At 37.8% G+C, this 24532-nt stretch overlaps 1 protein-coding gene across 5 annotated transcripts in view; it reads right to left on the minus strand.

Annotated features, from left to right (window-relative positions):
• itsn1 (intersectin 1 (SH3 domain protein)) overlaps nt 1-24532 on the minus strand; it is a 146442-nt gene that overhangs the window by 89916 nt on the left and 31994 nt on the right. For 3 of the 5 annotated variants that reach the window (XM_066706992.1, XM_066706993.1, XM_066706996.1), the window contains exons 2-4: nt 5361-5420; nt 5107-5127; nt 2354-2446 (exon numbers count right to left, since the gene is read on the minus strand). In XM_066706992.1, the coding sequence (XP_066563089.1) occupies nt 2354-2446; nt 5107-5127; nt 5361-5388 (142 nt within the window). In that variant the 5' untranslated portion in view covers nt 5389-5420. The remainder of the gene's footprint in view (nt 1-2353; nt 2447-5106; nt 5128-5360; nt 5421-24532) is intronic. The other 2 variants (XM_066706994.1, XM_066706997.1) reach the window with 1 other exon arrangement.

Consider the following 24532-nt stretch of genomic DNA (forward strand, 5'->3'; position numbering starts at 1 on the left):
AGAACACAGGTACTAAACTGCCAAATGCAACCATGTGGACTAGGTTTCATCATACATGAAATCGCTTGGACTGCAACTAATTAAGGCTTGCAGACAAGACTTTTTTTATGCAATGAAGATCAGAGTGAAACTTTAAAAATGCGTAAATGCAGTCAGTTTTGTGTTTTGGCTTTCAACAAAATGTTTTTGCTCTACCGTGTTATATCCTAATTCACATTAAATCAGGGTAGAGGTGTACTATCCAAATGCCCACTGTCCTCTTTTGTGGATTTCCTCTGTAATTTGTAATACATTTTAAACTGGCTCTTGGAATGATGGTTTCATGAAGTGGATGAGATGCATTTTATTCATGTACTGTTAGTAGTAGGTTGAAGATATTTGACATTGCTAACAGTTTATTTTGTATTTTTATAGTAAAAGATACAGCCATAAATTAGCAAAAGGTCCCTCAGAGGCCTTGTCCTTGGACCTCAATGGAGGCCTAAAAAGTCATCACGTATACATCAGCGTCCATTTAAAAAATCTTTCCCTATGTTACAGTTTCAAAAAACAATTTCCACATCTTTTTCCCCTTCTGGAACGGTTTAGTGTTCTAACGCTACATTTAATTTTAATTAAATGTCTGCTATTTATTTTTTACATTTCTATAGAAGGGGTGTGACTAAATTTGTTTTTCCTGCATGAAAAACCAAAGTGTTAAAAAGCATTTCCACTGGCCAGATTTACACACTCACAATCACAGACATATGCAAAATCACTCGATGATTATGATCTTGGGTGTGGCAGGACACTCAACAGGAGTTAAGATGGAACTAGATTTGGTATCTTTAGAAAAAAAAAAAAAAAAAGCTAAAATAAAAATTAACTTAAAAGGGAAGATATGTTGCAATACTTAAATACTTAAAACACAAGTGAAGCCAAGTTGATTTTGGCAGAACTCCCATAGATACAGCTATAGAATATAGAATTCTGCCACTAACAATGATGGGATCATTGAAAACGATCTCTCTGACAGCAAAACTATTCTCTCTTAATTGAGACCTGACTGCAAATTACACAACAGAGAATCTTTCCCAGCCAAACCATTTATGAAAAACACAATATTTGGGGTTTCATTTTTAAGCAGAAGGGTTGTTTCAGATAACTGCATAAATGTCAGAGAGAGAGAGAGTATATAGATAAGATAGGAAAACAACTCCTTCCTTGTTGAGTTTCCATCTTGTTTTGTTGAGACTCCCCAGTACTTTCATTATCAGACAAAGGCCTACTTTTGGGTTAGAAGTCACAACTGGAAGCCACCAGACTTAAACATTGGGTGCTGCAGTAAGAAAGAAAAAGGATATGCTTTCTTTTTCAACTGCTATAGATGTAGTATAATAATGTCCTGAATAAAAATGAGAGCATTGTTGACACTATCTTAGTATTTGTATCCACTTTGTTTCCTCACAAAGACTCATTTTATTTGGATAATACATGTTAAAAGTCTGAGAATACAATAAGCTATGAAAAGGAAAGCATAGGAAGAAATAAAATCTGCTCTGTGTAGAGGGAGATTGCAAGTTCAGTATGAAAAGGTCACTGGTGGTGATGACAGTATGTACAACATACAAAAATGTCTCCTACTGTTAAGCTAAAGCAGGTTCCCCCTCCAGTGACGATAGTGTTGCTTGGAGGGGCAATTTTCAACATTGGCCAGAATGACTCAAATGCAAAAGTTGGGGGGGGGGGGATATTAAATAAAATATAGCTGCAGGGAGGGATTACCAGGGGAGATAAAGTATATGCAGCAGTACAGACAAACAATTTTACAGAGAAAAGGTTATGTTTGACTTTTGGATACCATTTAACAATTTAAAATGTTGAAAAATCCAATATAGCCACCAATATTGTGACTTAATCAACATGGGTCGTCAATACAACACTAATGTATCATTGTTCTCACTATCATAACAGAATGGAGTGATGTATGTACAGAGAGCAATGATTTATTTTGACTGGCCCAGGGCAGGTTTTTTCATGCTCAAAACTTTGAACACAAGTATGTAGACAAGGAATGCTTATTTTGGCTTCAGTCATCTTAGTTGAATGGCAACATGACTGCCCTTTATTCAGAAACAACTGACTTGCTTTTAAATAAACTGACCTTGGAAAGCAGCCTACCTTGTATACCAAGTGACAGATCTATTTCATAAGGGTTTTGAAGAAGGAGTAATGATTCCCTGATTATGTTGGATGTCACATTTCAGGAATGGGTAAAATAACAGTGGAGGGTACTGTGCCCAGTGTCGAAACTATAGAAGGTTGGGATAACGCTGTAAATGCCATTCAAAAAGCAATGTCCGCCACCTCTTACCAGTGATGAACCCTGCCGTGGGTTTTAAGCTGTGGAACTGCTGGTCGTGTTTCGCTCGCTCCTCCACAGTGATGACCCAGGCATCCAGGCCCCCTGCTCAGAGAAAGAAAGCAGAGAGAGAACTTCAGCATCCACAGAAAGAAGCCAAGGAGTGTGTTCTGCTCTTAGCTGCCTTTGACCTACTGCAAAAAGGGTCAGAAGATGCATAGGAAGTGAAGCAAGATTAAGTAATTTAGATGTTTAGTTAGAATGAAGACCAGAAGCAACTGCAGGCCTCAAGGAACCAAATTTGTGTCCCCTGATCTGAATGTTTAGGTTAGCATCATATTATGTGTAATCGGTAGATGGACTATTTTAAGGAGCGTTTCAGTTTGGCCTTCCAACAATCAGAGGCAGTATCCAAAGTCTCCCCCAAAGTATGTTGCACTGTACGTTCACATCTGCTGCTGTAATGCTTGCATTGAAAATACCTGGTACTTTGAATGGCTTATTTTACTGCCGGGCAGAAAAACAGACTGAAGAAAAGCAGGGCTATTCAGAAACGCATTGAGCAAACTGTTGTACACAGTTTGAGCACAAGAGAAATAGCACCTGGCATGCCAGTACGGTTATTAAAAAATTGTAGAGATCTGCCAAAACATCAGTAAAATCAGGGGGTAAACATACTAATGTCAGCCTGCAAACAAGATCTCTGCATTTACTTCCATTAAAATAATAAAGACATTTGTTGCAGAAATATATGGACACTGCCACATGAAGGGAGTAGTGGGTCCAATTAAAAGTTGCGATGGAGTGAGCAGAGGGACAAGGGGATTGTGGATGTTGGCTATGAGTGGAAATGCCCAATCAAGGCTTCTAGGGGGCTCAACTCCATGGAGACACCCAGCCTGCAGGGCCCTGATGAGGGCACACATACAGATCAGCTGAGGAGAAGCTGAGTGACAGGAATCAGGCAAATAGATGGTATCAAGAAGAAACATTACTTAATGTGAGGGAGTCTTATGCCAAGTGGTTCTGCATAATTTGTAAATTGATTTAATCCTATAATCCCCCATGTAACAGCTATTTACTACATACATGTGTGTACTCATACACACAGACATACATGCACGCATATTTACATAAAGGCTACTTGCAGACACAAAGACAGTGTCCCTTAATTTAAAATAACTTCCTGAGAGACTGATTGTCTAGTCTAAAATTAACTAGGTATTTTATAAGTTCATGCAAAACTAGTTATTTCTGTATAAACTCTTCTGCTGATAATGGGTTTTGAAGAAACTATCCATGTTATTGAGCTTGAGCTAACTAGCTATTTCTTAAATGGTAAACAGAGATAAGCATGATTCAGAAAAGGGTTAAATAAGAACTGAATGCCAATTAACCTAATCAAGGGGAAAAGTGGATAACCAATTACATTTTATATGCAAAGCCTTTGAAACGAGAGTTCTGCGACATTTTGAAATGCTGGGGTCATACTACACAATTTGATGCCCGAATTGGCCCTCACGACAAATCAGCACTAATTATCACGACAAGCAGCCTGGTCGGGGCGCGTCTCCGCTACCGATGGTCGTGTAGTGCAAGTCGGGCTGTGATCCAATCACTTGCCCTCCGATCCGATCGTAAGCTTGTCGGAGCCCCTACAATTTTATTAAACATGTTTAATATTTACAACCCGATCAGCACCGATCGTGGAGGGCGACATAATCAGCAGTCAATGAGAGCTGAGCTGATTAAAGAAGAAAAAAGAAACAGGAAGACTATACATGACAGGAAAATAAGATTTTCATAAGTATTTATTAAAATACCTCAACTACCAATGGTTGTTTCGGGGCACGTTATTTTCAAATACTATAATACAGAGAAAATAATATTTTCAAATACAAATACCAATTAGTATCTGTAATTGACCCAGGTCTGTGCAAAATATAGATCCCTACAATGCGATCATACTGTGGGATGGATATAGCCTGTGTGTTGCTCACCTCCAGCTCTCACACAGTAGACAGCCTATTGCCCTCGCCTCCCCAGCCATGTCTTCAAACACATCCTCTTTTCTCTCTGCTTTTTTCACACAGACGAACACAAACAGCATCAGCGGCTTGTGGTCACGTTCTTCCCACAGTTTTGCACAGATCTGCAGAAATCCACTGATCCCATTGGTGGAGCAGCACAGATCTGCCCTACACAAACGTGACCTGTAAATGTCCACATCCGTGTTTGAGCTGCCTTCCGTTCACAAAATCGGGTCGGATTGTAGAAATCTTGTAGTGTGACCCCAGCTTAAGCATCTTCTTATTTTCTCATTTGGAAAATAAGGCAGTTTAACTTCTATAAACTAGAAAATAAATTAATACTAACTTTTACTCTTAGTTTCAGTTGTCAAACGGTACTTCCACATGAAAGGGAACACATTAGACTTCACATCGTCTCAGAGGTCTAATGGATTTTTTGTTTGTTTTGGATTTTGGTGCTTTTCCTACAGGCATGTTGGATGAGCAGAGTTAGGTTTCAATTTCAGCAAGCAGGAGCAAGGTCTGACCAATTAGTAACGGTTTCACAAAGGAAGGTGGGCTTAGAGAGAGAGAGGAAGGAGGGTAATGGGATACCTGCGGTAGGAGAACTTTTGTAGTGAAAGCTCATGGCGTAAGGAGCATGGAGAATTAGGAGACCGTATACATTACCCGACTGTGGTGTTTAACACCTGCCACACGGGGCCAGGTTACAAGACTGCATTCAGCTGCACTTACCCCTTTCACTTTGTTGTGCGCCTACAGGGCCAGAATAAAAATAAAAAAATAAACCCAAAGGAGGGGAGAGTTTACAATCAATTATCTCAAAGGTGGCATGCTCTCATTCTGAAGACAAAATGATAACGTCCGACACAGAGTGCAAAACAAGAACCAATCATCTTACGAATGAGAGAGAGCGCATTCACGGCTGGGCAGGTGCTGTGACAGCCTCTTGAGGTAAACAGACAAATGAAAAAAAGAAGGGTACTCACCTCCGAAAGGTGTTGGAAACTGAGCCATGATTCAGTCAACTTGAGCTCAGCAGCAGATGCCTGTGAACAAAGATCAAACAAATAATGACTCTCCAAGCTATTTTTGAGAACTGTACATTAAGAAAAAAAAAGAAAAAAAAAGGGAATACATCAGTTAGGCATGCCATACATTATTCACAGACGTCTTCTTTAAGGGTTTCCTTATCAAGTGGAATTAGGTTACTTCTGTGTAAGCCTTACAAAATTAAGGGAAGCGGACTCATCTACTGAGTCGGGACAGGCATTATTTACATAGCTCTGAAATGCTTTCCAAATGCAGGAAAACAAAGTCAATGAGCAATATAAGAATGGTGACACACACAGTTTACACCCTGCATAGTCATCAGTCCCTACATTGCACTTCCATTATACCTATATGTCTACCAAATACCAAGCAACCAACCTCCGACATTATACAGTGGAGCTTTGTTGTATAGCTTTATATACAAAAGGTAGTGAAGCTAACCAACTGTATGTTATAGATGCTTTCTGCTGAGGTGCTGAAGCATTGATGTCGTGCTATTGTGGTAGAACTGAACTTGCCTACAAGAGACACAGTACAGAGTTTTCGTTTTTTTCAGCTTAAATTGATCCCAAACTTTGGACATTGTCATTTTCTCTGGCCTGTCTCTTCGCCTCGCTCCTCACTATTGTCTCTCCCTTTCTCCATTTTGCGATTCGCGCCAACAAATCAAGTCTACCTCACATAACCACAGCGTAAGCGCGTACGGATTAAATGAAGCTTCGATGATTACTCTAGTTTCTCGAGGAATCGTTTCAGCCCTAATGGTAAATAATGATAATAACGACTGCAAAACCAAATAAATATGTATTTAAGTCTGACGAAGGATTTTATGGTAATTTGAAAATATATTTAGCCTATAGTTTGAGAAAAAATCTGTGTAATATGTGCCTATACAGATATTTATGTAAAAGCCTTAAAACTGAAAATACATGCAATTTTAAAGGTGAACTCCACCGAAAATCCATAATTTATCAGTTTATTCTATAAATAGAAACATTACGTGGATTGAGCTTATTATGTCCAGCTCATTCTATGTACCAGAATTCAGAGATCGAGACGTGACATCACGTGGGTGCTAACTCTGGAGCTGCTTTGCTGGAAGTCAATGGGGAAATTCAGGAAAGTCACAAAAATCATTCAAAACAATTTGATGCATGTTCGATGGCCCCATCACACAATTTTTCTGAAAGAACCATCAGTTTATAGTCAAAGTTTTTCACCAAACAGAACTGTCACTATTATTCTGTATGATTATTTTATTTTATACATCAGAGCACTCCATTCTAGCCTACATGGAAGTCACTTGAATAAAATAACAGGGTGATGGGGTCATCAAAAGTGCATAAAAAATAGGGTGATGGGGCAATTTAATTATATTCTCAATTTCCCCATTGACTTCCAGAAAAGCAGCTCCAGAGTTAGCACAGAGTTTTGCATCCTTACAATTCAGAAACATTTTCTGTTTGTTTTTAATTTGAAAAAAACATCAACAATATGCATGCCACCACTTTACATGTTTCTATGCAATGAGTTTTTGCCTCGGTTTTCTAGTATTTTCTACTTTGTTGTGATCCACAACTTGCGTCCTCATTGACAGAAGAAAGGAGGTGCGTTTGGCGTTTGTAATCTGATTGGCCGACTTTAAAACCTTTTTTTTTTTTTAAATCTCTTACTGACACTGAGAGGTTCTTAGGTAATTAATGAGCTTAAAGTGTTTTTCTAATAAACTGTTCAATACATTGTTTCAATATAGTTCAGACGGCGTCACATCCATAACGCTGCACTTCGAAAATATAAAAAATCTGAGATATTACTTAATATGATTTTAGGGAGCTGCTAAGTTGTCCTTATAAAATGGCATTAAATGTTTTGAGTGTAAGTTCCACAAATCACAGATTTATGAGAATACATAAGAGACCCCCAGCAATGGTTGTCCATTTCTGTCACATCCATAACACAAGTTTCCTTGGGAAATAAAGAAGGAATGTTGAAACTGTGAACATGACAGAGTCCAAAAAACACATTATCTAAATTAATCAATCGCATTTAGTTAATTATTTAAATGAGCCCTTAAATAAGGCAATAAAGTTGCATTTTGTGTGCAAATGTCACATCCATAATGCTGGAATTGCCCCAATAAAGAAACTGGGCTATACATTAAAATAAGTTTCACTTCTCCAAAATGATGTTATCATCTCTTGGGGAAATACATTAAGACAGTTTTAAATCATGCCGATAGCTCTTGAAAACAGAGGAAACATCCATCACTAGGTATAAAAACAATTCTGCTCTGTATTAGTGAACATCATTATACACTTGTATCTTCTGATTTTCCTCAAAGCAGTGAATTGGCATCCAAAAAACCATGATGTTTGAAACACTTATAACTAGGTCTCCGGGCTCTTGCAAACCACTCCAAAATATATTTATATGCAAGTTCTAAAAACAATGAATTCTGCAGAGTCATTGTTGCCATCTTTAAATGTAATATTCCACCTGGCCAAAACTGAATCCCCCATCATATTACCTTTTTGCTGTTGTTTTTTTAAGTACTTCTAATTCTTTGCAAGTTTGTTTTACTTGCCATTAATCATTTATGTGAATTGGTTGGAAATGTAATTAATAATTGGCCAATTTGTAATGTGATTTGAGGGAAAGTTTTAAATCAGGGAAATGTAAGGGAAACAATATTGGCATGCAAGATTCAGTTAGGTTTTATTTTGGAGGTGTGAATGCATTCTCTCAGTAATTAAAAAATGCTCTTCTGATCACATGAGAAACAATGATATGCTTGGTGAGGAATTTGATATGGGAAGAATACTAAGAGTTCCTCTTCATTCATCCAGATCAGCAAAAAGAAACGTCCAACGTCTGATCAGAGTACTGGCAAATCATTGGCCCAAATTCACTCAAGTTCACATCAAATCTATAAAACATCCTGGATAGTGACCCACATGCTGAAGCAAGGAAAATTAGTATGACACTTAGGTAAATTTACAAAAAAAGGCAATTGTAACAACTACATTAAAATCAGAAGAAAACAAAGAGCTAAATCAAAAGCTTAACAAAACAAAAACAAAAAAAGTTATCAGGGTTGGTTCCAATAAAACAATTATCCTAACTTTTTAAAAAGAAAATGTTTCCTAATGGAAATGTATGCCCTTCTAATAAACACAAATACATTTTGCACAATGATTTTAAGGGGAAATATTATTACTCAATTTCTTAGCAGACACCCTTATCCAGGGTGACTTATTAATTACATTTTAGCTATTTATACAACTGGGCATCTGGTGGAGAAATCTAGGTAAAGTACCTTGCTCAAAGGTACAACAGCAGTGTAGGCTGGGATTGAACCCACGACCCTCCGGTTCAGAGTCCAGAGCCCTCTACTCCACACTAATGCCCTGAATATTAATGTTATATTTGTGGCATATTTATGGCATATTTGTTATAGCCAAAAAAACATGTTAGCCAATAGTTACACAGTACATTTGATGATGTAAACCTGGGCGGCAGTCACCCAACTAGAGAACAGAACCTGGGTGATCTGTACTGCTTACAGTTTTTTTGCCAATATGATAATTTGGGGTATTTCAGCCTTCCACACAAAAACACAGCAAGACAGAGTAACAACTAAAACATATCTACAGTATAGAGCCCTCCTATTGAAAGTGATACATCAGCACATCTGTTAGCAGGGGAACAGCCGACCCTTCTCTGGCACCATATTGCTGCACATACCTCCTCACAAGTGTAATGTGTGACTGTGTGCTTTACTGCAACACACCCTGCTGCTCCTTCCCCGACTCACCCATGAGTCACAGTGATTATCAGATGGGCTCTGGCTTTTCTCCCCAGCTTGCACAAGCATGACTCACTTCACACTGCTCCACTAAACAGTGCACGATCAGCGTACATGACCTCTTATGAGATGATTCAACCATAATGAGCGTAGACGTTTGACTGGAAAATAACCACAACATTTTTAAAAGATTCAACATTTCTCTTCTGTCTTTTTACATAATAAAAATCGGACTCCATGCCTCGTTTCTGAGAGTTTTCCGAAAATCTGCTGCTAAAGGTAAAGAAGTTTGAGATTAAATATGTCCAGGAGCTCATTTGTACCTAACCGTTAAACAAAAACAAACAAAAAAAAAAATCATATATATACACACACACACATACACTCTAAATTTAAGTGTTTAAAACTCTATAGTTAAGAATGGAGAGATGACACTATTCTGAATTTCCTCAGAAGACTTGAGTTTAGGGTAGATTAAAATGGACAAGAAATCAAACGCAACCAAATATCAGCACCAAGGAAGTGAAACACATTACTGACAGATGATGATAAGAGGGAAACGGACATTTTTGGTGATAAGAACGTGCTGACAAAAGCAGAAAAACTGATGAGGGTTTGGAGTGGTAGCCTATGTGAGTTTTCTACAGCCCTACACAAGAGATTCTGCAGGTAAAGGTGGCAGGGGAGAACAAAAACTGTCAAACATTTAAATTTGATGTTGGCAGTGTGAATGACAGGGAGCCTTCCCTTTCATTGTGTAAATAACGGAAAGCAACATTACTTATACTTCCTCATGAAGAAAAATTTTGAGCTTCAGTGCAGTAGGTATTAGGGCTGGGCGAAAAATTATATCTCGATAATTTTAGAAGTTTGGGCGATACACAATATATCTCGATATTTCTTGTTTTTATCCAATCAAGCTACAAAATAAGACCAAAGAAATTCAAACTACAAGTATTTTGTTAATCATTAAATATGCAAAACTAACAAATACCACATGCAGGCTGTCATGGTAAAATGCAGAATGAAACATTACAGCGCATGTGTTGCGTGATTACTATTACGTGTGTTATGTTGTTATGCACAGTATGATTTACTGTCACATAACAACAATAACAATAGTAATCACGCAACACATGCGCTGTAAAAGGTATAGATTCAGGTAGATTTACCACATCCAGGTTTATAGAGGCGCATTTAACATCTGCTAGACTGGGGCATTTCTTCTCCGACTGTCGCGTTTCGATTCTACTTACCTGTACAGCACGTGTTAATACAAAATAGTTATAATGATAATAATAATAATAATAATAATAATAATAAAAACTGTTGTACCACTTCACCATCTTAATAAAAAGAAAATGAAACTTTCTGCATGTGTTTGCATTGCTTTCCAATTTATTATAATGCAACAAACTTTATTATTCTTAAATTTTATACACATTATATACATTTAAATTAGCGGGGGTGGGGGGTGCGATCGCGTATTGTCAGGGGTGCTTGCAGATCGAGTTTAGCCAGGCGACGAGAGCGGGGCGGAACGCGTGCACTTGTGAATTAAAGTATCTGTTGGTTATTTTGGTTATTCTGTGTCAAGTTCACTCTCCTCCATGTTTGTTTAGTGGGGAAGTGGGGAAAATAAGAATCAGGGGTTTACTTTACAATGTAAAGTCAATAAAGGCTATGTTAAGGATGAAAGCAGCTTACAGGCAAACAGAAGCACAACACCAGGGGTTCTGGCTTCTGATCCAGCTGGAGATCTCAATTGCTTGTATATATATATATATATATATATATATATATATATATATATATATATATATATATATATATATATATATATATATACACACACACATACATACATATATATACACTCACCTAAAGGATTATTAGGAACACCATACTAATACTGTGTTTGACCCCCTTTCGCCTTCAGAACTGCCTTAATTCTACGTGGCATTGATTCAACAAGGTGCTGAAAGCATTCTTTAGAAATGTTGGCCCATATTGATAGGATAGCATCTTGCAGTTGATGGAGATTTGTGGGATGCACATCCAGGGTTCGAAGCTCCCGTTCCACCACATCCCAAAGATGCTCTATTGGGTTGAGATCTGCTGACTCTGGGGGCCAGTTTAGTACAGTGAACTCATTGTCATGTTCAAGAAACCAATTTGAAATGATTCGACCTTTGTGACATGGTGCATTATCCTGCTGGAAGTAGCCATCAGAGGATGGGTACATGGTGGTCATAAAGGGATGGACATGGTCAGAAACAATGCTCAGGTAGGCCGTGGCATTTAAACGATGCCCAATTGGCACTAAGGGGCCTAAAGTGTGCCAAGAAAACATCCCCCACACCATTACACCACCACCACCAGCCTGCACAGTGGTAACAAGGCATGATGGATCCATGTTCTCATTCTGTTTACGCCAAATTCTGACTCTACCATCTGAATGTCTCAACAGAAATCGAGACTCATCAGACCAGGCAACATTTTTCCAGTCTTCAACTGTCCAATTTTGGTGAGCTTGTGCAAATTGTAGCCTCTTTTTCCTGTTTGTAGTGGAGATGAGTGGTACCCGGTGGGGTCTTCTGCTGTTGTAGCCCATCCGCCTCAAGGTTGTACGTGTTGTGGCTTCACAAATGCTTTGCTGCATACCTCGGTTGTAACGAGTGGTTATTTCAGTCAAAGTTGCTCTTCTATCAGCTTGAATCAGTCGGCCCATTCTCCTCTGACCTCTAGCATCAACAAGGCATTTTCGCCCACAGGACTGCCGCATACTGGATGTTTTTCCCTTTTCACACCATTCTTTGTAAACCCTAGAAATGGTTGTGCGTGAAAATCCCAGTAACTGAGCAGATTGTGAAATACTCAGACCGGCCCGTCTGGCACCAACAACCATGCCACGCTCAAAATTGCTTAAATCACCTTTCTTTCCCATTCAGACATTCAGTTTGGAGTTCAGGAGATTGTCTTGACCAGGACCACACCCCTAAATGCATTGAAGCAACTGCCATGTGATTGGTTGGTTAGATAATTGCATTAATGAGAAATTGAACAGGTGTTCCTAATAATCCTTTAGGTGAGTGTGTATATATATATATATTATATATATATATACACATATATATATATATATATATATACACACATATATATACACATATATATATATATATATACACACATATATATATATATATATATATATATATACATATACATATATATATATTACATTTTGATTGGTTTTATATTTGATGGTTTAAATGTTGCCGTTGATTTGGGTTACAACTAGCACAAATATTGATTCATTTTATGTCAGGGTACAAATATGTAAATAAATAACAAAATATCAGTATCGGCTAATTGCGTTAAATATCGGTTATCAGTATTGGACCAAAATATTTATATTGGTGCATCCCTAGTTTTACACTCGGGAAAGAGCGCCATATTAGCCGGTTAATCAGGTCATTAGATCAGTGAGGTTAAGACAAGTCTAACTCAATATGTTTTAATTTACCACAGGTTTGGAAAACCATCCAGAAAACATCACAGACAATTAAGACAATTGAGCTGTGGCTCACAACCCTCCCGCTCTGCTATAAACCCAGACTGCCCCCAGCAAGGTGAGTTCAGGACTCCCAATCATGTCCAATATGGATCCACTGTAATTCAGCATGAAACAATGGAAAAATGCATGCACATAGAATTAAGGACAAGTTACAGGTTAAGGACTTCTTCCTCTTGGTTATTGTCCCTCCCACACACGTCTTAAAATGGAAAAAAGCAGTCCTAATTCCACAACAATGCAATATAGTAAACACGTATCCACTGCGTAAGCAGTGCAAAATCACCTTTCATTGTGCATGAGTGGCAATGAATGTCACAAGCTTGGTGAAACAATGTCTCTTGCATACGAGTGGTGGGTGGGGGTGGGAGCAACCATAAATGCAGCGAGAGCTCCCTCCGTGCAGGGCGACGCAGTCTGGAGGAGGCTGGGAAATCTCCCTCGTCAGCAGCAGGAGATGCAATCTCACTGGTGAGGGCTGTGTGCACACATCTGTGACTGTGTGTCTGAGGTTGTAGTGAGTGTGAGTGCAAGGGTGGGGGGTTGGGATGATCATGTGTGTCTGCATGGAGGTTGCCAGCTTTTGAGGAGGAGAAGGCAAAATCCTCCCCTTGCCTAATCCGGCTCAGGTCTATTGAAGGCCTGCCCGTTTCAGGATAGAGATGAGCTGGTCAGTCTGGTCAAGGTATAGCTTGGATGATAATATCTATGGCAGTTACATTTTGAACACAGCTGTGTGCTTCAAACCCTACTGGACCTAACAGATCTGTGCAGACAGGTCGACAAGTAACACGGGACACACAGAGTCTGATATTGTCAAAGGCAGTAAAAGACCAGCAGTTTGAATACCATCTTACATTTTACAATTTAAATAATGTGTGTGAACAGATCAGCTGTATGTATGTTACAGTAACAATAAACCAATGTAGAGTGCATGCTCGGATTTGTCAGGACACTTTAAGCTTTGGAAAATACAGTACACATTATAGTATACATCTGGAAAACATCCAAACAACTGGGCCCTGCCAGAAGTGTTATTTATTATTTAGGAGTTGGGCTTTATCCAAACCTACGTACAAGTAACGTAAGAAATACAAGGCAAAATATAAAAGGATGTATTATAAAGGCTCATGAATAAAACGTTAACAGTGCAGTAATAAATTGGGTAGTTTACACAGTGCAGACTACAACAGAGGGCAATAAAATGCAAAAATAAACTTAGAGCCTAGACATCATATAGCATACTGAATTGCATGTATAAAAAATAAATACTGTTTAAGTCAAAGAGTGAATTGTAAGATTTCAAATTAAGAGCTGCACAAGCCATTTTGGTGTCCTTATCTTTTAGAAACATCTAGCTCCTTGAACACTACAAATTCTATACAACAGACACTAATGCATCATGGTTAGATACATATGCTAAATCTACCGATAATAAGAATACTTATTAAAAAATACATGTTATGACTGGTTTCAAAGACAAGTGCTTTCCCAACAGGGTTTTTATTTTAAAATTGAGCAATGTCTGCAAGCACATACAAGCAGTACAAAATGACAGTCAAGTTTGTATTCCCGAGCAGTTAACTTGCAGGTGTATAAAACTGTGCACTGAGGAAAGCTGGAGACTGACTTTATTGGATACCTGTGCAAAATAGATGAGGGGCCACCCCAAAAAATATCCAAAGTAAGCCTGTCATTCTGCCAAGGTATTTTAATCATTTCCAGAGAAACATTTCAAAAGTGCAAGTGAGTGCCATTCTCAGCTATCTGCACAAAATGATTCCTTTGCACGTTGAAACAAATGGAGTAATATTGCAACACTCAGACTAAGATTTTACCCAAGTCATAGTGTTTAAACTATTACAACACTACAAAATAACTGCAATTAAAGTTTACGAGAATCGCACATTGCCTGACTGGTTAAACGTTTGTGGATGAGTAGCCTATTTGCATTAAAATTAAACATTTAAAATGTGTTCTAGTAACCAATGTAAATATTTTCAGAAGGCTTTTACAAAAGGGGAGCTAATAAAGCTGTCACAATCAGAGCCTGAATTATACTTATTGCATGAAAGAGAAATTCAACTTTTTCCATATCAAACAGTACACATTCCAGAATTTTATCTAGTATAATACAAATAAACATTTGTATTGCACCATTGATCCTCCCCGTCTGGAGATCAGAAATGTGTTCTGCATTCCACAGTGCAAATATGACTTCAAGTAATGAAAATCAGCATAACGTTGTTCACGTAACCATTGTAGATCTATAGTTAAAAAAAAAAAAAAAACACCATCTACTATCCAGCAACCTTGTACATGTTTAGTGTTGAGTTTACATAAAAACAAAAAATGGAAAACTATAAACAGGCTCTGGATAGTAAACATAAAACATCTGGGCCCTCCATCTGCTTTCCAAAGAGACTCTGTAAACTCATAATTTGCTTACCAAAAGCAATTAAATAAGCTGCTTTAAGATCTGGTAGCTACTGTACTGTCAATTTCACCAAATCTGTGTCCTTGGTGCACTGTCGTTATAGATCTTGTGCAACTGGCAAACTTTAGAGTGAACAAGTCATTTGACCGTGGTCATTAATTAATTTTACACTGACAATTTCCCCCTCATATTGCACACAAGGTACAACACCTAGTACAGTGCTGCAACACCACAGCTGTGTCCTAGTTAAGTCTCAAGTGTGTGCTTCTAAGCGGTTAGCTCACAGTATTGCATTTCCTGTGTATATTTTTTATCACAAATATATATATATATATATATATATACACACACACACACACACACATTATATATATATATATATATATATATATATATATATATATATATAAACTGGGTTTGAACAGGCATAGGTTAAAATTCAAGGTGGAAATATAAAAAATAAAATGTAGCCTACATTACAGTTTTACAAGACAAACCAGAACATTGATAAAATGAAAAAGGTTTTACAAAGTGAGATATTTCAAAGAGACTCAACCCTAGATATAACAACAGTAAATACAATAAGTGTAAAATACAAGAAGAGAAGCAGTACAATACAAAATAAACACTACCTAGCTGTATGTGATAAGCAGAAGGCCGAGCACTCGTATCTGTATTGTCACTGCATTCGCCAACGTCAACCTTGCAAAGACCAATGCTCTCTCTTCTGACAGCACATCTAGTTGTGAGCGTTTATAGTTCCTCCACCAGCACCTCTTAGCTTTAACACCAAATAATATCCTGTACTCGGGAAGAAGGGAGGCCTTTATGTCAGTCTCCAGGTCCAAGACTGACCAGTGCATTTCCATGAGTCTGTGCCAGTTGTTGCTCTTCCTATCGCCCCTCTGTTCCTCCAGCCTTGAAACGCTACACTGTGGCTCCCATCTGTCCTTCTGCCACCTAGGCTCGGCCGTCATGCTCTCGCACTCTCTCTCTCTCTCTCTCTCCAGTTACTGCTCTGTATCTAATCTCAGCCAGTTTATGTACCAGAATACAGGCTAACCACCTCCATTCCTTCCAGTCTGCCTTTAGGCCACACAGCATTACTGCCCCAAGCACAGATTACATCTGTAAATTTAACCTCATGGTCCATAAGAGCTATACAGGGGATTATACAGATGTGTTTTTTTTTTTTTTTATAAAGAGAAAATAAATCAACTAACATATTTAGCCCTGAAAAATGTAGACCACTGCATTACAGATCAGAACCCAAATTCTGCAGCTTTTATAAACATCTTCAAACAGGGGCAAAAAGGTCAAGTTAATTTGGACTAATTAAGTCAGTAATTGGTTAAATTGTGTTACTGAAATAATTACTAAAATGACAAGCCCCTTAATAGAAAAGAAAGAGAGAATTGATAACAAAGGAACAACAAGAGCTGACCCCACCCCTACTCTGGTCCTGAGTAGTGCTTTCCGAGGCAGGACCTGTGACGGGAGCGCTTTCCTTCAGTTGCATGCACCCAATTTGCACACTCCCGTCACACACGCTGACATCACTCACATTGTCTCCCAGGCACAGCCAGCATTCTCCCACCTCCCGCTCACAGGGAAACCAAGATCTATTGCCAAGGCTAGCAGGGCAGCACAGGCTCTCATTACCATTTCACTATGACAACTTTAAAAATAGAGACATTCCCACCTCCGAGAGACAGAAGCAGAGCCAAACAAACTCCCTCTTGCCCCCCCCACCCCAGCCCTCCCTGTGTGTCCCGGTAACAGACATTTCCAGCATACACCCCCCCAATTCTCCAAAAAGGTTTGGTTGCCATTGCAGCCAAACAAAACTTCAGTTGGGGCTAAAAAATTAAGCAAATCAGGACTTCACATGACAAATATCCAAAGCTCAAGCTTTTTGGATTGTCTGTTGATTGTTTTGTTTTTTTACCCCCACCCCCCCCTAACCAACCCCCAAAAGTAAACCAGCTCTGAATGTATTACCACAGGATTAAGGGGCATTAGTTGACTGTAATTGGCCTGATAGGCAAGCAAGTCTCATCTCCAAATTGAATCTGCTGTTACACTAGTGAGAAAGTAAGGAAGACAAAATTACTTTTTGATATTTCAATGACCACCACAACATCAGTTTACAGAGGAAAAGCCATCAGGGCATCACTAAAAGCAATCAAATAATACTGGTCATGAACTGAGTCTCCTTGACTTCACTGTCAGAGAAATGGTGACAAGGGGGATACTGCAACTAAGCAAGGTATGTGAGAAAACAGTTGCTGTATGCAGTGAACATTATATAAACAAATACAAATCAACATATCTACTCGGTTCACCTTTGTAATCAGGCAAAGTTGTGATCTCTGTATAACTGAGGCTCTTTTGTGCATATTTATGCATTCAGATTACAGGGACACTAACATCCTACATCAAATACATTTCTATACAAGAGATAGTAGACCCATGCAGATGCAAATCACATTTCAGTCAAATGAGATTGCCCAAGACTAATAAGTGATTTGTGGGAAAAACAAATCTGCTGAAGTACTATGTGCATTATCCCAGAAAACCTCAAGATTTGTAATGGATGGATTGAGCTAGTGTATCCACCCTGACATGTATACATTTACATTTATTAACCTTGAATTTATTAACCATCTTGGAATACAATGATGGACTGCAGGTATTGTAGTCCTAATGCTAATCCAAGATTTAATCTGTTATGCCCAATACCAAACATCAACAAATGCCCACACCTTTAACCAATCACAACCTATTCTTGGTCTACATGGGTGGCTTATGAAACTCTTCAATAAAATCAAGCAGTGCATACAAAAATTTGGATGTCAGTTAAGTGTTTTGATTTATAATTCTCAAAACTGCATGAGCAGTGAAACGCTCCAATCAATCCACACACTACTTTATATATTTCACAAAGAACAAAATGAGATCAAATTATACTGCAAAGAAAATCTAAATCTGAATATGATCATTTCCATTTTCCTGTTGTAAAGCAGCAGGTTTATCAACAGCATGATGAAGCATCTTTGTATGTCATCTGTGCCGCTTTCTCACTGAATACATTCTGATCCTCTTTGTGCAATTACACTTTATACAAAATGTAATTACTGGAAGGTTAATGCACTACCAATCCATTAACTTTGTGGATAGCGGTTTATATTTTAATAAATAGATTTGTTTATTAAGCTACTTGTTTATTTATTCTAGAACAGGAACCAATATCCCTAAAAGTGAAAAGGAGAACATTATTAACCTATTAAACCTATTTAAATAAAGACATGTAATCTTATTTAAGAAAAGCCTCAACCCATCTCTGTAACTGAGATCTGAGGATATATAGCTGATCAATACAGAATTTCCCTTTCATGAGTCTATTCATTTTGCTATCGACATTTTATTTCAGTGACATCTGGTGTCCATGACTACAAAGAATCTCCAGAATTAATGGATGGAGTAAGTGGGTTCATTTAGAAAGGACCACTTCTTTTTGGTTTTATCAACATGTAATAGTTATCTTGTGAACAGCAATTTAATTCAGACCATATGCAGACAACAAGATGGGAAGATGAAAATAAACTTTGCAGGCATGACATGGAAAAAGAGAAGCTGCAAATTTAAGCAAGTGGAAATAAGGGGAGGCCTTCATCCAGCAGTGGATCAATATAGGCTGATGATGATATATTACACATTAGCTTCCAAAATAGTCAGTAGTCAGTTTTACTGCTCTGACTGGACAATAGTATTCATGTTTTTACAGAAGAATAATGCAATTCTGCATCTAGAGTAATTTCTAGAATGTTTTTAGATACATCCCTCATGCATTATTGTGTAGGCTCCATAAGCAGATCAAGTAATGTGCTTATTTATGAATCTATGGAACCCATAGGGCCTATCCTAAAAACAAAGAACACATAACTAAGTAGGCTTGCAACACTATACCACAAATCTGTGACTGATTAAGTTAACTGATCATTTACCAATTACATTTGTTAAGCAACTTTCAGAAAAACATTATTTCAGTCTGTGCCAGGTTTTGAAGTAGTGTATGAACAGTCTGTAGTCAGTGCAGTCCATACATTCTTTAGTAAGGAGGGTGCCACAGTTACCTAGGGAATGGGAAATGAAAGATAAATGGAACGGTGATCATTTTAATGAAATTCAGCTTAGACAGAACAAAGAACAAAACGCCAGATTAAAAAAAAAAAAAGCCAAGGCGCAGAACAAAATCTCCTGAAAACCTTTTTTTTTTCTTTTTTAAATGATTTGACATAAATGGCAAGCATTTGCAAAGCAACCTAAACCACAAATTCAGTGTCTGTGCTCATAGGTTCCAGTGGTAACAGAATAATTCCACCTATTCCTGGAGCTTGGCTATTTCAGTACACGGGCATAAGCCATTTCTTAAAACCCAAGCTGGCTTCTATGAGACTACAGACAATGGGCCAGTATTTACACGAGGCAAAAACTGAAATTTGGTAGATGCTGGTGTGGACTCTGAGCCCCTTCAGTTGCTGTCTCCCTATTCCTGCATCCCGTTCTGCCAAGTTAAAACTGTGTAAGAAGATCAACAGTAAATATACATGTGGACTGCATGATGCACACTGTACTAGTAGGGTTGTCACAAATATAGATACTTGGATACTAGCGTGATACCAAATTTCAGAAACGGTATGAAGCTATGCATCCGGTAAGATCAAAGTATCGGAGCATTCTACTTATATAACGAAAATTGTATGACTGCGTCTGTCACTTAACAAAAAAAAAGTATTTTTGTCCGCACAGTAACACCATACACCTCAGGTGGAAACAAAGAAGAGTCAGCCAATGTTGTAAAAATTGACCTTATTCCCAGTCCCAGTGAAAACGGGGCTCTGAAAGCATCAGTTCCAGAAGTGCGATAAACAAAGGTGCATCACTGTTGTGTTACTAGCCGTGTGAGTGATTCCCTTTAGATATAAAGCCCTGTTATTTCACAAGTAGACAAACAAAAGGAAAGCCTAGATTATCACAATTCGTGACATTGCACCACTTTTCTCTAATATTTTTGCTGAATTTGGTATCGATTGGACTGATTACATTCGGTGAGCTCTTAACAATAGAACTGCAGAGATTTCAGATTAAATACAACCACTGCACCGGCAAAATGTGTCTCCTTTATAAAACAGCTGTGTGACGAAAATGTAACAATAAAGAGTTGGATTAAATATAATTTTTACATATGAACACCATACAACATTTTCACGGCAGCAACACACATTGAAAATGAAAAGTATTTATTTTTTATTCCAAAACGAGCGCATATAGGCTACATAAACAAACATACATTTTACACTGTAAACTGGTTTAGAAATCGGTAAACACATATGCTAGCAAACATACAATTAAACAACCAGTTATAAAAATAGCTTAACATTAAAATATAACATCTTATACAATGTGAAAGCGCTTTGAAATGGAGTTGACTGTCTGTATGCTATGGAGCATTATAAGGGTCAAAATTAAATCTTTAATTCACAAATTAGTCAATTTGTAAATTAGTCAATTCATAAATTAATTTATTGCACTGTTTGACAAGTGATCTTTCCATTTCATTTGCCAACTGATCTTTCAGTTTCATTTAGCAAATGATCTTTCAATTTCATTTGGCAAACAAACTTTTTGTAATGCTCATCAATCACCCGAGGGGGCGGGTTTTGTCCTTCTGGAGACACCAATCACATGCAGGGGGCGGGTCCGATCAATGGTGCTGTAATTGTGTAGAGGGGCTGCTGTGCTGCTGGGGAGGGATGACTAGAGTTGACAATATTTCACAGAGTCTGTTTTGACCCATGATTTAAGTCTCCTTAAGTTAATGTCCAAAAAGCATATGTAATATAGTGCTGTAACCCCATACACACATTTTTTTCCTCAATTTATACATTTTTTAAAAATGAATTCCAATAATTCAGTCATATAGACTACGCCTAATTAGGAAAGTTGGCTGCGTTAGGAGGGTACTTTACTGTGTATGTGCTGGAGAAGTGGTTAAGAAAATGCTACAAATTACAGCACCATCGATCGGACCCGCACCCTGCATGTGATTGGTGCCTCCAGGTCAAAACCCGCACCTCGGGTGATTGACAAGCGATACAAAGTTTGCCAAATGAAACAAAAATCACCTGGCAAATGAAACTAAAAGATCATTTGGCAAACAGCACAATAAATTACTGAATTGATTTATTAATTGATTAATTTACAAATTGACTAATTTACGAATTTACGAATTGACTAATTTACGAAATTGACTAATTTATTAATTAATTTACGAATTGACAAATTAATTTATGAATTGAAGATTTAATTTTTACCTTTATAATGCTCCATAGTATTCAGCTGCATACATTAATGCAGGAACGTACCTTTCAACACTGCAGTGCATTTACCACAGACTGCATTTCAACAACATGAAACATCAACAGGTCTGTCTGTGTTGCATTTAGCAACCTAGCAGTGCTTTTATTCCGTGTGCAGTGCTGGGTGAGGGGCATCTTCAGTCCTGTAGATACTGAATTGTAGTGCCAACAGCAGTCTAAATAAATGGTAACAGCAGCCAGCCTATTGCCAGCCCTGCACCTGATACAAAATAATCAGCACATGATCAGACAGTGACTGATCAAGGCATTGATCCAGAGACCTGGGTTTGCAATTCCAAAGGAAAGTTAGAAACTTGCTGAGCCGATGAGAGGGCAAGCAAATGAGGGCTAGATCAGGTGTGATTCTTCAATTGTGTATATTCTGTGTCATCTGCTAATAAAATAATATGAATATATGTGTAGACATTTATGTCTTTCAGCTCTCAACACAATACAAATTATTTCACAATGACAGAATTAATTACAAAGGCCAGATTGTCAGCTTTATTGCATTCAAGCTTACAGCATAAACTGTGGTCCAGTGGCTGAAGAAAGTATTTATAACTGATTACATTAAACGAGTTTACAGCAAACGTCGTATAGGTATTCAATTCAATTCATTTTTTTTGTAACATACAAGGACAGATAAGCGGGAGAAATTCACATACAAAGAGATATTTACTTTTGTATTGTAAAAGTCGCCTAAAATACGCAGCTATGCGGTTCTAGTGTTCACTGATTCATAACAATTTAAAAATAACATGTATTTACAAAACAAATATTATTGATTCAGCTATATCTAAAGGCATATTGATAATATTTTCTGGCTATCTGCCTTTAAGATTCTTAACCGACATGGCTTTATCTATTAAAATATAAGTTACACAGTATATAGTTACCTTTACTATACCCAGTATTAATACTGTAATGATACAGGTTTTTTGTTTGCCATCGTTATGGGAGTTCAGCACCAACGGCAGAAATAACGGAGAGGACGCAGGGTCAAACACGAACAGGAACTTTTTTTGAACAGTGCAGTCTTCAGGTTGGAGCGACACTCCTGGAACATGCTACCTTCTCTCACAGAACTCCGTTCTGACACTAACACTGAACTACTTCCAATTCCTCCGCGCGGGAACCGGGCACCCCTATTTATGCCCCCTGGCCCCGTGACTGGCTCCTTCAATCACGGTGCCTCCCGTGTTCCTGCGCGGTTCTAACTCTTAACCCCGGAACTACCCTGCTGTAACACAAGCATGCACATGTAAGACCCACGTGAACCACCCAGCATGCACGCACACCGCTAACTGCCCATCCCCAAACACACAGACACAACCCCAAACGCACACACACATACATGAACATGCACCCCTCCAGTCCCAGATTGCTACACTATTGTTTAACGGTTCAATTATTGCTCAAGACTGTGTAGATGTATTTGCCTGTTATTTACTGTATTATTTGTTGATCTGTATAATGAGTGGTGTGTGTTGCATGCATGTTCTGTAGATCAAATAAAATGACATTAAATTCCCAGGTGGAACACATTTTCAATATATTATAAATCTATGCAATAATAATGCAGTAAAACGTAAAACATGAATATGCCTGTTGACTGTTACTACAACAAGCCAGATTAAATCAGTCATGGAACGCTCTGTTATGTTGGCCAAAGAAATGACCAAAATATACATGTGTTATTAGCTACCTGCATTCAACTGTTCTGAAGAAAATGTCTGAATGGGTACTGAATTCTGGAAAAAGTTATTTTAATATTATGATACTTGTGTTTACTGCTCCAGCCCATTTGATCTGGAGTGAAGATTGTGTATCTTTATGAATGGAATGTTAATGTATGTTGTGTGCACAGATTTTTATTTCTTTTGTGTGGTATGGAGTATCGTGAAATTGAACTGATATTGTATTGAAGTTAAAAATTCTAGTATCATGACAACCCTATGTACTAGAGCAACTTTCCAAACATTTGACAGAAGAGAGAGTGCTTCCACACAGAGCACATCCAGATAATATTACTCCAGCAATAACAATGTGTGACCAGTTCAGTTTTTCCATGACCCAATGGCCCAGCCCACAAGTCTGGATACAGCTATGTCACGGAAAAGAACATCTCGATATCCACTTCAAAAAACGTCCCTTCAAAATGCACCATTGCACCTCTGTACATGTGTTATATAAATATATATAAGTAGGCTAATTGTACCAAAAACAAAACAAAAAAAAACAGGTTTAAGAATAACTATGGAGGTTATGTCATTCCACAAAGTACAGCACTTCATTTAAAATAATAATGTGGTTTATGAGAAAAATAGAGAACAAGCAAGCAAAGAGTAAGGAAAGCAATTAAAAATAAATAAATAGAGGCTATACAGGGAAATACAGGTTTTAAAAAAAAAAAAAACTCACCTGTATTAATCACTTTGATTACAACTACCAAACAACAATAAAACCATGCACTACAGAGGTTAATTGAGACTAGGAAAATAAACAGCACACAAAAAACAAAAAAACAAAAAAAATGCAGCATCTATTACATTAATACCTCACATTAAAGCAGGGGAAGGTTGTTTTGTACATTATGCAGTATACCTGTGGATTTCACGACCTGGGATAAGAATCTTGAAAGCATACAAGAAGCATTAAAAGTGAAAGATGGGGGAAATAATACATATTACAAAGCAGGGATCTCTTTTGAGTGGTTTAATATCAAGTCTGAGAAAAAACATTGGAGGACAGTTCAAACGAATAGATGCCTTCTGTGCTGCAAACATGTTCTGGCAACAGTCAACAGCTAGGTTGTCAAAAACTCATTCTCTTCTAAAAAAAAAAAAAAATATGGCTGGGCATAA

The sequence above is a fragment of the Amia ocellicauda genome, chromosome 6 (genome assembly GCF_036373705.1).
Source record: "Amia ocellicauda isolate fAmiCal2 chromosome 6, fAmiCal2.hap1, whole genome shotgun sequence".
NCBI lineage: Eukaryota > Metazoa > Chordata > Actinopteri > Amiiformes > Amiidae > Amia > Amia ocellicauda.